This window comes from Poecilia reticulata, linkage group LG1 (genome assembly GCF_000633615.1).
Source record: "Poecilia reticulata strain Guanapo linkage group LG1, Guppy_female_1.0+MT, whole genome shotgun sequence".
Lineage (NCBI taxonomy): Eukaryota > Metazoa > Chordata > Actinopteri > Cyprinodontiformes > Poeciliidae > Poecilia > Poecilia reticulata.
In genome coordinates, this window is record NC_024331.1 from 19673309 (window position 1) to 19686700 (window position 13392).

General features: G+C 40.2%; 1 protein-coding gene across 3 annotated transcripts in view; it reads left to right on the plus strand.

Moving 5' to 3' along the window:
- The window catches only part of apbb2b (amyloid beta (A4) precursor protein-binding, family B, member 2b), a 53403-nt gene that overhangs the window by 15641 nt on the left and 24370 nt on the right, over positions 1-13392 (plus strand). For all 3 annotated transcript variants that reach the window (XM_008413126.2, XM_008413141.2, XM_008413134.2), the window contains exons 2-4: positions 6272-6363; positions 6734-6800; positions 8077-9168. In XM_008413126.2, coding sequence (XP_008411348.1) covers positions 8097-9168 — 1072 coding nt within the window. In that variant the 5' untranslated portion in view covers positions 6272-6363; positions 6734-6800; positions 8077-8096. The remainder of the gene's footprint in view (positions 1-6271; positions 6364-6733; positions 6801-8076; positions 9169-13392) is intronic.

Genomic DNA, 13392 nt, shown 5'->3' on the forward strand with positions numbered 1-13392 from the left:
TGCTTTGTCTCTGTTATTTCCCGCTATTGACCAAACTCCCTCCATTCCCCCTAAAGCTTCCGCCATGAGCTGTGAAAGCGGGGCCATGATGGATGTTTTTTCCTGAGCTTCTTCCATGTTTTCATCCATCCATTACGAGCACAAACTCACAATTGTTAACAGGTTGCTGATGTATGAAAAATTCAGGTAAAATATGCATGCATGTATGTGATTAAAGTAGACAATAGGATATGAAAGGAATGCATTTTTAGATTTTATTTCCTGCTCCACAGTTAAGATTGTAAATACTTTGTCTGTTCATCTGTCTAATATATAAGAAACAGAAAAAAAAGATGTAGATGTTCAATCTCTGGACTTCTTACTCAAAAGGAGGTTGTACTGATCTTTATGGCATCAGTTTCATGCTCTTTATGTAAGGCTATACCCATATTGGCAGCTTAGTCTGTAGTGGTTCATATGGAGTCCATCATTATGTGTTCTGGTTGTTTGTTAGGTTAAAATCACATTTTGACAATAACAAGCTCTAATCAGGTGTTGAGCATACATTTCCTTAAGCCTGCATTTTTGTATAAATTTTTTTTTATTGGTCTGATGTAACATTTTAATTTGAAATGTCATGTTTTCATTCACTGAGTGGAAAGTCATCATAATTAACAGAAAGGCTATTCAAATCAAACTTTCCATCAGTCATTTTGTCCTTCCACGTATTAATCCATTCACCACTTCTCTCCATCCTTTCGTACTTATCTGTGATTTGTGGGTTAATCGTTGACTTTGCCTTTGCATTCCTGGCCTGACATTGTGCAACCCAAGTACTTTTGCTTAAACATTTAAACAAATATCTAGGATATTTGTGACTAGAAATATGTTGAACTTTGACTTGAATTGTTTTGCTTTCTGCTGATTTTACATCTCGCTTTCGGATGAATGTTCTTAGTTGGATTTGTTGTTTTCAAGTTTTCAAAGCAAATAGGCTGAAAGATTAGTGGATGATTCAGTGTGCAAATGTTGCAACAAATCTTTTAGAGCATCTGCTGACTTCCTGCCATTTCCTTCTTGATCCTGGATATTGTAGATGTGCTCAGATCCGTTCTGTCAACACAAGATGACTCCTCAGCTGTTCTCGGCGTGTGTTAAAGAAAACAAAGTCAGTTCTCAGCATACTTTCTCCGTCACGTCTCGCTTCCCGTGTGCCGTAGACAGACGTTCTCCTTCCCGGCCTTTCTGGTATTTCCATCTGCGAGAAAGTTTTCTCTTGTAAAACCTCCTGCTGCCAGTTAGGTGTAAACTGCAAAAAAAAAAAAAAAAAAAAAAAAAAATCCTCCTGACTTCTCTGGTGTTTTAAAGTGTGAAAACACATTTTTCTGCCTCTGGTTACTTAAAGATCTGCACATGTAGATTTAAATGAACAGAAAGGCTCATAAAATAAATCTGCAATGCAGACTCTAAGCCATTTACTGCTTTACATTAAAACCAAAGGACTTGAAATCAATTCCTATTAATACAAAAGTTTGTGTCAAGTAGCTGAATTAGCTGAATTTCAGCTGTGGTAAAGCTGTGAGACATTTCACAGCTCGGCTGCACACAATTGTATTTTTCTTTTGATGTCATGTGGCATCGTAATTGAAGAGTGACAACATCAATAACCGTCCTTGTCAAAGGTTCTGGAAATAAATTTCGCACATTGTGCTATTTGGCGTACACTTTATCCTGATCAAAAAGTTGAACACGCACCAATGTGGATGCTCTATTCTGCTATTTGCCATTGTGTTATCATGCATCAATTTATTTATTCGTTACAATCTAGCATCTGTGTGCTGCAGTTTGCTCCTCTTGTCTGTCGCTTTTGAAACAGATGGGCTTTTCTCATGAGCACGGGGGGAGAGAGGAGGAGGAGGAGCAGGAAGATGGCTGTAAATCAGGGTAGTGGAGAGAAATGGCTGGTTTTATGAGTGTTTACGCACCTTCTTACTTATGAGAAAAGACAGCAAATCTCTGCTAAAACAAAGAAAAGGCAGAGGATCTGCAAGCCAGATTACATATGCTATCTTAAAAAGTTTTTATACCCCGTGAACTTTTACATTTTGTCTCTTTCGAATGTCAATGTGTTACTCAAGCTTTTTGTGCTACATCATCACAGAGTATTGCATAACTGAAAACTGGAGGAAAAAATGATGGATGACATTTTGGATTTAATCTGACAAGAGCACCTACTTCCATGTTTGCTGTGAACCTGCACGGCTTGCTACAAATATCCGATTTATTTACTGACACTCTTCTGTTGAGGTTAAATTCGTGGCAATAGTTGTCCCGTTGGCAAATTCTTCTCCCTATGCATTTAATCCCTGTAGCTCCTCCAGTTTCCATGGACCTCTTGGTTGATCCTCTCATTTAGACTCTCCTTTCCCAGAGTAAACAAAAACTGGGTCTAGCTAAACAGACAAAAAAACAGTACAAAAATGCTTCCAATGTCCACCAGACTTTCTGTTCCTCAACATCAGTTGTTTTATCTTTTGTTTATTTTAAATTTCCCTCCGTGTTTCCATCACCTCACTTTCTGATTGGCTAACCGTCAAATTCACTAGGCTGCGATCTCTGTTGTCCTTGGGGAACACGTCAAGCCAAGACAATCCAACCTGTTGAACATCCCCGATTCTAGATCGAAACAGTCCTGACTTCCTACCAAGCGGGCCAGATTACTGACTGCAGAAATATCTATTAAGATGATCTTAAGAACCATTGCACTTATTGGGTTCCTTAAGATTGTTGCAATGGGAAAATCTGAACTAAACCAGTATAAAAATCTAACCATGTGAATGAACTAGGTATAAAGTGGATTGCCATGTATTGGTAGGTTTGCAGCTGGGATGTAATCTATTGATCAATGACCGCTCTGGAAAATGCATCATATTTGTTGCGGTGTGGTAAAGTTTAAGGGGTATAAATAGTTTTTCAAGGTGAACAAATTAGGACCACAAAGGTTAGGCGATGAGGATTAATGTAGAAACTATGAAGAGTTATGCTGGAAAACCTGCAAGGGATAAACGGTAAGAACAGACGAGAGGCCAATCAAACTTCTGGCTGGCATCCATTTGGCTTGTGGAGCTGAAGCGGATTCTCTCATTCCAGAGTTTTGGAAAAGATTTTAGTGACGCAGGAAACAGAAACAGGCAGACAGAAGAGGTGGGGTGTCAGCAGCTGCTGCCTTTATTGTTGTTTTATCCAGACTGCCAAGTTTGTCTGACACCAACACACAAGAACAGTCAAAGGTCACTGTCCTACTCCATGTAACAATGAAGATCTAATTTCCATCCGTCTCCCAATCTGCTGATAAAGTATTTCTCTGTAGTTTTGTTTTTGAAGGTGTTTTTTTTTTTTGTTTTCTGACGCGGCAATAAGCTGTTTACAAGTGAGTCCATGTGGATGGCTTGCCTTCACACTTACTATTTGTGTGTACTGTGTGTGTGTGTCAGTCTCACAGTTGCCCTGCCCACATAGGAGCTCTGTAATTACGCCCCCAAACAGCCCCTATCTACAGCAGAAAGTCTTTCAGTGCGCCGTGGCTCGTAAGAGGCGCTGCATTCACAGACTCGTCCCGTCCAGTTGGAACCCCCAACCAGATGGATTTCTGGGGTTGAAAGTTGTAGTTTTAATGTTTATCAGTTGTTCTGCTTTGCTCCAGATCTGTAGCTCAGACATCTGTGTTTGGGGCAGAAAATGACACGGCACCCCACATTTAGTCTCTACTTAGCTGCTTTTAGTTTTTTTTTTTGCTTCTGAAGCATTTAGCTTGCAGTAAAATAATCACTGAGGTTGAAGCAGCAACTCTGAGGGGAAACTCCACTGATTTTTTTTTTTTCTTTTCACATCAAAGTGTGTTTACATGTTTCAGGGAGAACTGCTGCTTACACAAAGGCCCCTTCTGGTTCCAGAGGGAGTTCTGTGAAGTTCCCACAAAGGATTTCAAGTGAAGCATGACGCATGTAAAAAAAAAAAAAAAAAATGTTCTAAAGTTTTTGCACATACCTAATATGGATCTTGGTGGTCAAGAAACAACAGAGGATAATGAGGAAAATTGTGGGCTTATTACAATTGATTTGATTTTGTAAGAACATGTTCAACAAGTGTTACGTTTGGTTTGGGGGCTCAACATGCTACATTTTTTTTCATGTTATGTTGGAACTTGGAACAAGCTTGGATATACCAGCCCGTTCCTGCCAGCAGTTAGATCATCAAGAGGTGATCCGACGGGTTCATGTAACCGATAGACGTCACTGGCCTCAATGCAACAGCGTTATCAAATGTTGGTTTTTGGCTCAATGCAAATAGTTCTAAATTATTAGCAGATTTGTTGTTTAAATCTTACTACTTTTTATATGTGGTTTGTTATTTTGCTTCCGCCGCTTTAGAAAAAGACGCAGATCCTTTATTGGTGTTGCATCCCGTCTTCAAAAACCAGTCATTCGCAATGTTTCTGGAGAAATGACTTGCTACTTTTAGTGTACATCCGCCCCCTTTTGAACAAACATGTTTTCACTCTCTCACTTAAATATATTCTCCGGTATGCAGGCTTGTTGGTGCAAGATTCAAGAAACCGAGCGTGCCTTGTAATTCTAATCCAGAAACTTTCTCTCCTCTCTCTTGTGTGGTTGTTTCAGTCATACATGGGTTTTTATTATGCCTGTAACATCAGACATTTATTTGCATACACATTTTTTTTTTCCCCCACTTCTCTGCCGTTCAATAACAGCAGCGGTTCCTCAAGATTCATTGCCAGGCCGGGCTCTTAAACGCTTACACCTGCCATGTTGCTCCTCATCCAACAACTGATCCAGCGTGATCTCACCTGTCCCAACTCAAACTATTTGGGGGGGAGAAAAAAAAGCATTAGTTTGTACAGGTGGTCCAAATTACACAGCTGCCCCTTACATGTCGCACCCTCTCAGTTGAGTTGGTGGTTTGCCAATCAAAGCAGATGCTTGTTTTTTTGTGCAGTCAGAGGACAGCACAGCCTAAGTACAACATAAGTATGGGTGTCAAGTAGCAGTTGTGCAATCCCGTGGTCTGTCTTTTTTAATGAATCTGCTGGTAAACAGCTTTAAGTGTGAAATAATTTTAATGTGTTGCGTCACACTTTAGTCTGTTTAAAAAATATCGGGTATACTTGGTTGTCCAAATATGCAGTTACTGTCTTGAATCTTCTCTCACCATCCTTGATGTGCCGTTTCCAGAAGATGCCCAGTTCCTGCTGTCTAACTGTCTAATCCGGCTGTGAGAGGGAAACTCTGGCATATCTGTTCAAATCATGCAGCTGTTTAAAACGGCGAGAAAAGCAGTATTTATTGCAGAACTAATACGGTTTTATTTACACACAAGTCCAGTGGCTCAGATTTGTTGTTGCAACGGAACCGACGACATCTTGTGCTGCAGTAAAGCACAAAATTATTCCCACTACTGGCATATTTATGTTCAGAGTAAAATATGTAAAAAACAAAACAAAAAAAAAAGACAACCCAAAACAAAACATTATTTTGTCAAAATTTATTCTATTATCTATTATTTCTTTCATTTCCTTTCAGAAACAAATTTCTTGGTTGAATAAAAATATTCATTTTAATATTTATTTTTGTAAATGTTTATATACACATAATGAATGAAGAATGAAGCTCTGGACTAGATAAAGTGCAACTGCAGGTTATTTACCATGAAACCAGGTTTGTAAAACTCAATAATTCCCTGCATTACTTTGTTGTGATGCCAGTTTGCTGTGTACCCCAGTTGTGCATCTTTTGAAGATACTGAAATTCACAAATTCACATCCCACCGTTTTGTTTGCCAAAACGGTGGGAAGTTTTTATTGATTACAGACTTTCTAATTCGCTCTGTCAAGAGGCATGTTTCTCTGCCCCTCTCTGAGTTTTTGGTCTGGACTCCTAATAAGTGCTTTTGTAGCACAGGTTGGTGTGTGTTCGTGTGTTTATTATGGTGTTTGAAAGCAGAAGAAGAGGAGCGTACTGGTCTCATGTGGCATTAAGTTTATGATATTTCCAGGCAGCACATCGTTGGCAAGACTTCATGAAATATGAGCCCTGCACAAAATTCATAAGGTGTATGTATGCAAACACACAGCCATCCTGGGTATTAATGTTTGACTGCTTATGAATAATTAATACCTTTTTATTTGTCCTCCTCATGTGTGCCCCCTCTTCTCTCTCTGCTCACCCTGCCTCGCGCCCTGTTATTAATCCTGTTTTATATTTTGTTCCCTCAGTGCACTGCTGCTTCAGTGGACGAAGAAGGCGCTGCGGACTACCAACATGGACCTGCAGCATCCTGGTGTTTCTCAAAAGTCATAGTTTTCTGGTAAGTATTAAGTTTTCTTTCTTCTTTTAACGTGTCCTGTAAGGCATGCATTTTTGATAAGAGTCCAAGTAAAAGTCTGGTTCTGAATTCATTCTTTACAAGCTGTTGGTGTTGTTCATAATCTATACAATTCAGACATCGTGAGGTGAGGTACATTCACTTTTTTTTTTTTTTTTTCCTTTTTGGTAACTGTGATGTCTCAGGAATCCTCACAGCCTAACAGAGCTGTAGGTTTCCACAGAAACCCACGGCAGTCGGGTTCCACGTGGATGAATTGGGTCTCTGAGGACCATCCAAGAAGTACTCAGGATTCCTTTCACTCTTCACTGATCATCCTTTTGCTGTCTCTTTTTCTCTCTGTGGTGCTCAGATCTGCAACTGAGTCTTCAGAGCTCCAAGCGGCGAGCGGTGCCGATCAGTGACTTCATACCCAACAGGTAAGAAATTCACATCGAGTCTCAACGTCCAGTTTTTACTTTAACCTGCTTGGTACCTAAACCAGTGTTCGACCTGGGTTCGATCGAACCCCAGGGGTTCGGTGAGTCGGTTGGCAAAGTATTTTGTTTGTCGGGGGTGGGGGATAAGAAGGGTTCAGTGAATGCACATATGAAACTGGGGGGTTCAGTACCCCAAAAAAGGTTAAGAACCACTGACCTAAACTCTCATGCATGAAATAAAAAAAATAAGAGCCAAATATATATATATATTAAAAAAATCCTTTGATTTGTCTTATTTTTCTTGGTGTTCATTACCACTCAAACCAAACCATGTTTTCAACATTTATGCGCAAGTAAGTATAATATGCTGTAATATGATCAGCATCGCTTTTTGTATGTTTGAACAATCTTGCACATTTTCGAAAAAAGATATTACTGAACACAGAATTGCCAGAGATGGAATATCCTTCTTTACCTCTCACATTATTATTTAAAGCATCTTAGAAATGTTGTAAAATTAGCTGTGAAGTAGTTGTAAAAATTGAAAAATGAAAAACATTCATGTGAAGCTGATAGTTTAATCCAGTTAGTACCTATAAATGATATATCTCCTATATTTAATATAAATTAATCACTCAGACCTCTGATGCTTTAGGCTAGATCTTCATTAAGGAAGCTTGAACAAAAATGCTTAATTTTAATTTAAAAAGTATTGAGTAACTGTTGGTGAGGATTAAAGGACTTAAAATATATATATTTTTTCTAGGTAAATTATGGCAATGGAAAGGGGATTTTTGAATAATACTGTCATCATGTGAACCTTCAAATATCTAGTTTTAAAGCTTATTTGTAGGATATCAGCTAAATATAAAGGGATTATCCATTTATTTGAATGTATTGAATCACTAGGGTCAGTACATTAACGTGTAACTAATCCCCAAATCAACTTTTTTTTTCTGATAAACTATCTAAATAGGTTATTTAGGGCTCTATCTTTTTGTTTCTGTGTTAATTTAAGCATTTTAGTTCACAATATTTTAACTAAACTCATCTCAGTCCTTTGCTGGAGTCAGATTTTCCTACTGATTGCAGCGGAGGGGCCTGGTAAAACTTGGCCACAGCCACAGTATGAAATCATCTTACTCACAGCAGCCTTCACTGCTCACTCAGGACAGAGCCAATTTATGATATTCTAGCGAATCAGGTTTGTTTTTTTTTTTCTTATGATAGCGTACGTTGTCAAATGTATTCATCTCCAATTCGTTTTCTATTGCAGGTCCTCTGTCTCGTGTCACAATGATGTCAGTGGATGTGACCAATCGCAACGGCCCCGCTGCCACGCCTCCCACCTCTCTCAGCCTCCGCTCTTCACACAACCAGCTGCTCAGCGGCGACGTCATCAAGCAAGGCTCGGCCACGCCACCCAAGTGTCGCAAAAAGTACGCGCTCACGAGCATCCAGGCCGCCATGGGCCTCGGAGAAATCGCGCCACCTTCAGCATCGCTGTCTTCGCCCCCGTCGCAGCCTGCAGCCCCCAACAACCCCAAGCTGGCCAAGAACGGGGCCAACCAGCTGCGTAAAGCCGGTCAGGACCACAATAAAAACACAACCGACCCCGACCCGACAGACCCCGAGTGCAATCCGGAGCCTATTTCCGACGATCCCAATGTTAACACGGTAGAAGAGCAAGACAGCCACTCTCTGACGAACAACGACCGAGAGGAGGATGTGTTGTTTGAGCTGGACGGTGAGCAGCGGCCGGGTTCTGCCAGCGACGCCGAGTCGGAGCAGAAAACGGAATCGGATGCAGATTGTAACATTAACTGGACGGGCGAGACTAAGCTGAACGGCAATACGGCAGATTTAGACTTTGACTTGAGTGTTGAGGCGGAGGAGCCCGACGACATAAGCATTCTGTCCGAAAAGGAAATCCCATCGAAGATGAAGATGGAGGAAGACGAGGTGGTGGAGGAGCTGGAGGATGAGGAGCAGGAGGAGGAGGAGGAGGAGGAGAAGAAGCCTTTGCTGATGCTGAACCCCAATTCTCCCGTGAAGGATTGCAAAGTCTCTTCAGGTTCTGAGATCATCTCCGAACTCCAGTCCAACCTCGCGCTCCTCCAATCAGAAAAGAACTCCGAGGTTCGTCCCCCGCTCTCCCCGCCAAGGCAAGGCAGTCCAGAAGACACCCGCCTGCTCTCTGCTGCCTCCTGCCCCTCCTCTTCCTCCTCCTCTCCAGAGACAAAGAAGGACCGGAGGACTGGAGCAAAGACGGACTGTGCGTTGAACCGCATCCAGAATCTGAACCCCAGTGACGAAGAGCTGAGCTGGACTACCCTGTCCCAGGACAGCAACTCCCCAGAGGAGACAGGTACTCGCACAAAATCAGACTACTGCTGTAAAGACTTTATTGCATTAAACTTTATAGCTTCTGTTGTTTGCTGGCAGATTGTTTGTGAGGCCAAGTGCCACACACTGGACTTTTTGTGTGTGTGTGTGTGTGCGCGCGCGTGCGTGCGTGTGTGAGTGTGCGTGTGCTTGTGTGCGTGTGTGTGTGCGTGTGTGTGCGTGCTCTGTAGTGGTTGCAGCCATCCTCTCATGATGACATGTTTCCATTTATGGTAACTCTGTTTGCGCATGGAAACAGTTATGCATTTACAGAATAACAAATGCTGCAGCTCTGGGCTCTCCTGGTACTGGCCTTGTAACCTCATGGGTGGTTAGTCGGTCAGCTCTGCCCATCTGCAATGAATTAACACAAAATCTCTGCCTGACTATTTTTCTGCTAAATGTTATGGAGGTCTGTTTTTTTTCTTTTTTCAAAAAAGACCCTCTTATATTAAATACACACTTGCTTTGAGAAACTGATGTTTTTCATTGGTCAGTTACTTCTTTACAGCTTGTGGGCATTAAATGTTATCTTGTCGGAAAGCCTGTGTGCGTCCCCCTTTAAATGGCACCACAGTAGTTAGAAAATGCATCTCTGGGTTTAGTAGCAGAGCTGAGTGTTTGAGTTATTCCAATAAAAAGCCTGCCAAATCCTTTCAGCCACAGCAAAGCAGATTCTTCTGCTACTGACTTGTGCTTCATGTTTGGGTGGGCATTTATCGTATTGCTTATCACTTATCGTGACAAATTTCCTATCATGATATGATTTTTATCAATACATTTCAATAAATTTGAATATATGATTGAATGCAATCCTTTTAGTGATACAAATCACACATTTTTATGTGACCGGTGTCCTAAATGGGCTATGATTGCTGTGCCATACAGTCACACTTTTACAATTACCTAAAAGAAAAAGTAATAAATTAGTAGTTCTTATTGCCATTTCTATGGTCATCACAATAGCACCATAAAATATTAGAATAAAACTTTTAAGTCCACATTGCCCAGCCCTGGTTTCATGACGTTGATTGGTTTTGGTGATTGAGGTTTGAATGAAACGAGACACATTGGCCGTGTATTCATGAAACAAATAGAGGCTTCAGCAGTGTGACGGAGAACAAAACCACGACAGTCTGTCACCTCCTCCTAATGCCCGTCACCAGCGTGGTCTCACACTGCTGTGGGACGGCATCTCATTTTTTTCTGCCAGAATTTATAGCCACTGTGTGTTTGTGTTGGTCGCTCTGAGAAGACGCACACACTCAAGCTCTGATCTGACAAGTGTTTGCTAAGGTTCGGTCCATTCTCTCTTCTCCCAAACTCCGGAGGTTGTCTCTGGTAAATCCCGTTCTGTGAGGACAGAGCTTAGCTCTAAGACTGGAGATGTGGGTTTGCCTCGGGTTGCAGAATCTTAACCTTGATTCTCTGCGATGAGTTTGCTTTCTAAGCCTTTTTTCCCCCCAGTGAGGGAGATGCTGCCCCACACTATCACACTGACTCTACCAGAAGCTGTTTGGCTTTGGCAGAGAGATATTTTTATGAGTGCAGGCAACTCGTTCTTTAATGTACTAGCAGCTGTACATTGTCAGACACAGCAGCTTGGTCATCTGCATATACATTTCCTCATAAATAGCACCATCCAGGTGTTATAGCTGATCTCAGGTCAATATTTAAACTCATTTTGTTTTCTGTGCAAGTCCTGTTCTGCTTTCCCTCCATTAGAGTTTCAACTACAGCACTTGCACACACATTAACGATGACTGAGTCAGTAAAGTTTTTTACTTGTGCCCACAATCCAAGCACCTCTAGGAGCCAATTCATTTGCATGTTGCTGAAAAATCAGCAACATGCTGATTTTTCAGCATGTTGCTGAAAAACATGCTGAAAAATGTTTCAGCATGTTTTTCATTCTAAATCATCTCATTCTAAAAAATCTAATTTTTTAGAATGAGATTTCTCATTCTAAAAAAATCTCAATGTTTTGTGCCCTTGAGATTTTTTTTTTTTGCATTTTTTTTTAGAATGAGAAATCAAAGGATTTGTGTTTTGCTTAATATAATAGGATTTCACGTTGCTTTTTTTATTAATCGCCCAAGCTCTTAGGAAATAAGACTTTGTTTTTGACTCTAGGGATGAAAAATAAACTTGCAAGGATCCATCGTTGTAATTTGAAAATCTGTTTTTTTTTCTAATTTAAGGCGACTTTTCAAGTTCATCTGTGGTAAAACTGTGTCCGGCAGTTTTTCTCTTTTCCTGGATTTTATGTAGAATGAGCTCTTTTGTCATCCTGTCCTTTTTCAAAGCACTTACTGCTAATGTCTCGAGCAGCATCTTTTGATATTCCCACTGTATCTTGTCAGCATTGTGTTAAAATAAGATGCTAAAGTTTTCATTTGGGCCCCATCAGACAAATGAAATACTTCCATCTTCTTCAGCCATGATCTCTGACACTGTTCACTACTGAAAACCAATTTGTGTCCTGCAGATGTAGAGCTTTTTTTTTTTTCCCCTCCCCTGCTGCTTCCCCGAGGACTCACTGTTCTGTCAAGTTGAAGACTCAGAGCGTCTGTGTTTCATTTCTTTGCAAATTTGATTGTCAGCAGCAGATCTTTGTGAATTTCCATTTCCATACCGTCTATTGAGCAACACAGTTCACTTGTCTGATCTCTGAGGCTTAATCTCGGTGTTCTTGTTTCTATTTTAAATATTGGGTTGTGATCGTATACACTGGCGGTGATAGTTGTATTGCTTTCTGTGCTGACTAATGAAAAGGAGAAAAATAGATGTTGAAAGATGTATTTCTTTATATTTTGGTGTCAGAAAACAAATCTTGACCACATTCACATAACTAAATCAAAATTGCTTTCAACAGTGCTACCTACTGCACAGCCCGCTGTTAGACATAGGATTTGAAACAGTTTGCTTCTCTCATATTGCTCTTTCATATATCTTCGCACTAAGATTAATCAGATTTTACCACTCTGAATTAACAAGCCCAGGTTTTTTGCACTAAGTAGATTCAGATTTCTCTTTAAACACCTTGCTGATAAATAGTATTATATTAAGACTAACGATATACCTTAGCGGTATATGAGCTTTGGATATTTGAATATTATTAAACAGTAATGCTTTGGAATTATTATGTAATTATTATGTATTTTTATATATAATTATTATGGAATTATTATGTAATTCCAAGAATTACAAAGTAATTCTTGGAACTATTTTTCTTGGTCATTTAAACATAGTTCTACCCAACACTGCATTAAATGTGAAATACATTGTCATTGAACATTCCTACATTATGGTACTTAGGCTCATGCGCTGGAGTTTGTCTGTTTTTTTTAGTGATGCAGAGACTTTTTGTTAGAAGACCAACACAAACTAAAAAGCTTGCAGATCCTGTTCTTTGTGCTTTCCTTGTACTTCATCGTCTAATTACTGCCTTTAAGTTTAGTAGACCTCTGGCTATGTACATTACAGACACAGTCGAAGACTTTGATGGAAAAACAGAGGCATGTAGAACTAAAGAGAGCCACTTGTGTCCTATTTAAGAAATTTCCTTCACATTTCTCATACATTCTCCAGCTTTTTCGATCCTTGAACAGAAAGCAACAGGTCTTCCTCGTTTCTTAAAGACGCTGCAGCTCTTATTTGAAAACCTTCAGTTTTAATAATCGATGCTGAGTTTCAAGACGATGGACTGAAGCTGGAGGGTTGTTTACATTTGAAGATATACCATCTCCTAGAAACAAGAGAGAAAGTCGAGCTGACCTATAATCACACCTCCATGACGACCACAACCTGCATGACTAAGAATATCCTTCAGCTGTCACATACTTTGACAAATTAAGAGATGTTCTGGTCTGAGTTGTTTTACAGCCCCTAAAGCCCTCAGCCAGTACAGAGTCCTGGCAAAAATCATTTATTAATTTTAATATTTTGGAAAATCGCTGGCATGTATTTGCTTAAAAACACTGAGATGTAGACGTCGCCAACTAAGCACGGTTGGTGACATCAACTGACTTGCTAACTCTTTGGTTACCTAGCAACAACCTGCAGAGTAACTTTCTCAGCAACAGTTTAAGGTCCTGCCACCGTAAGCCTCATAACAGCTCAAACATGATAATGGTGTGGAGTTAAAACTGTGGATGAAACTGGAAAGGTTCCGTCAGTATGGTAGAAATTCAGATATTTAACTTAT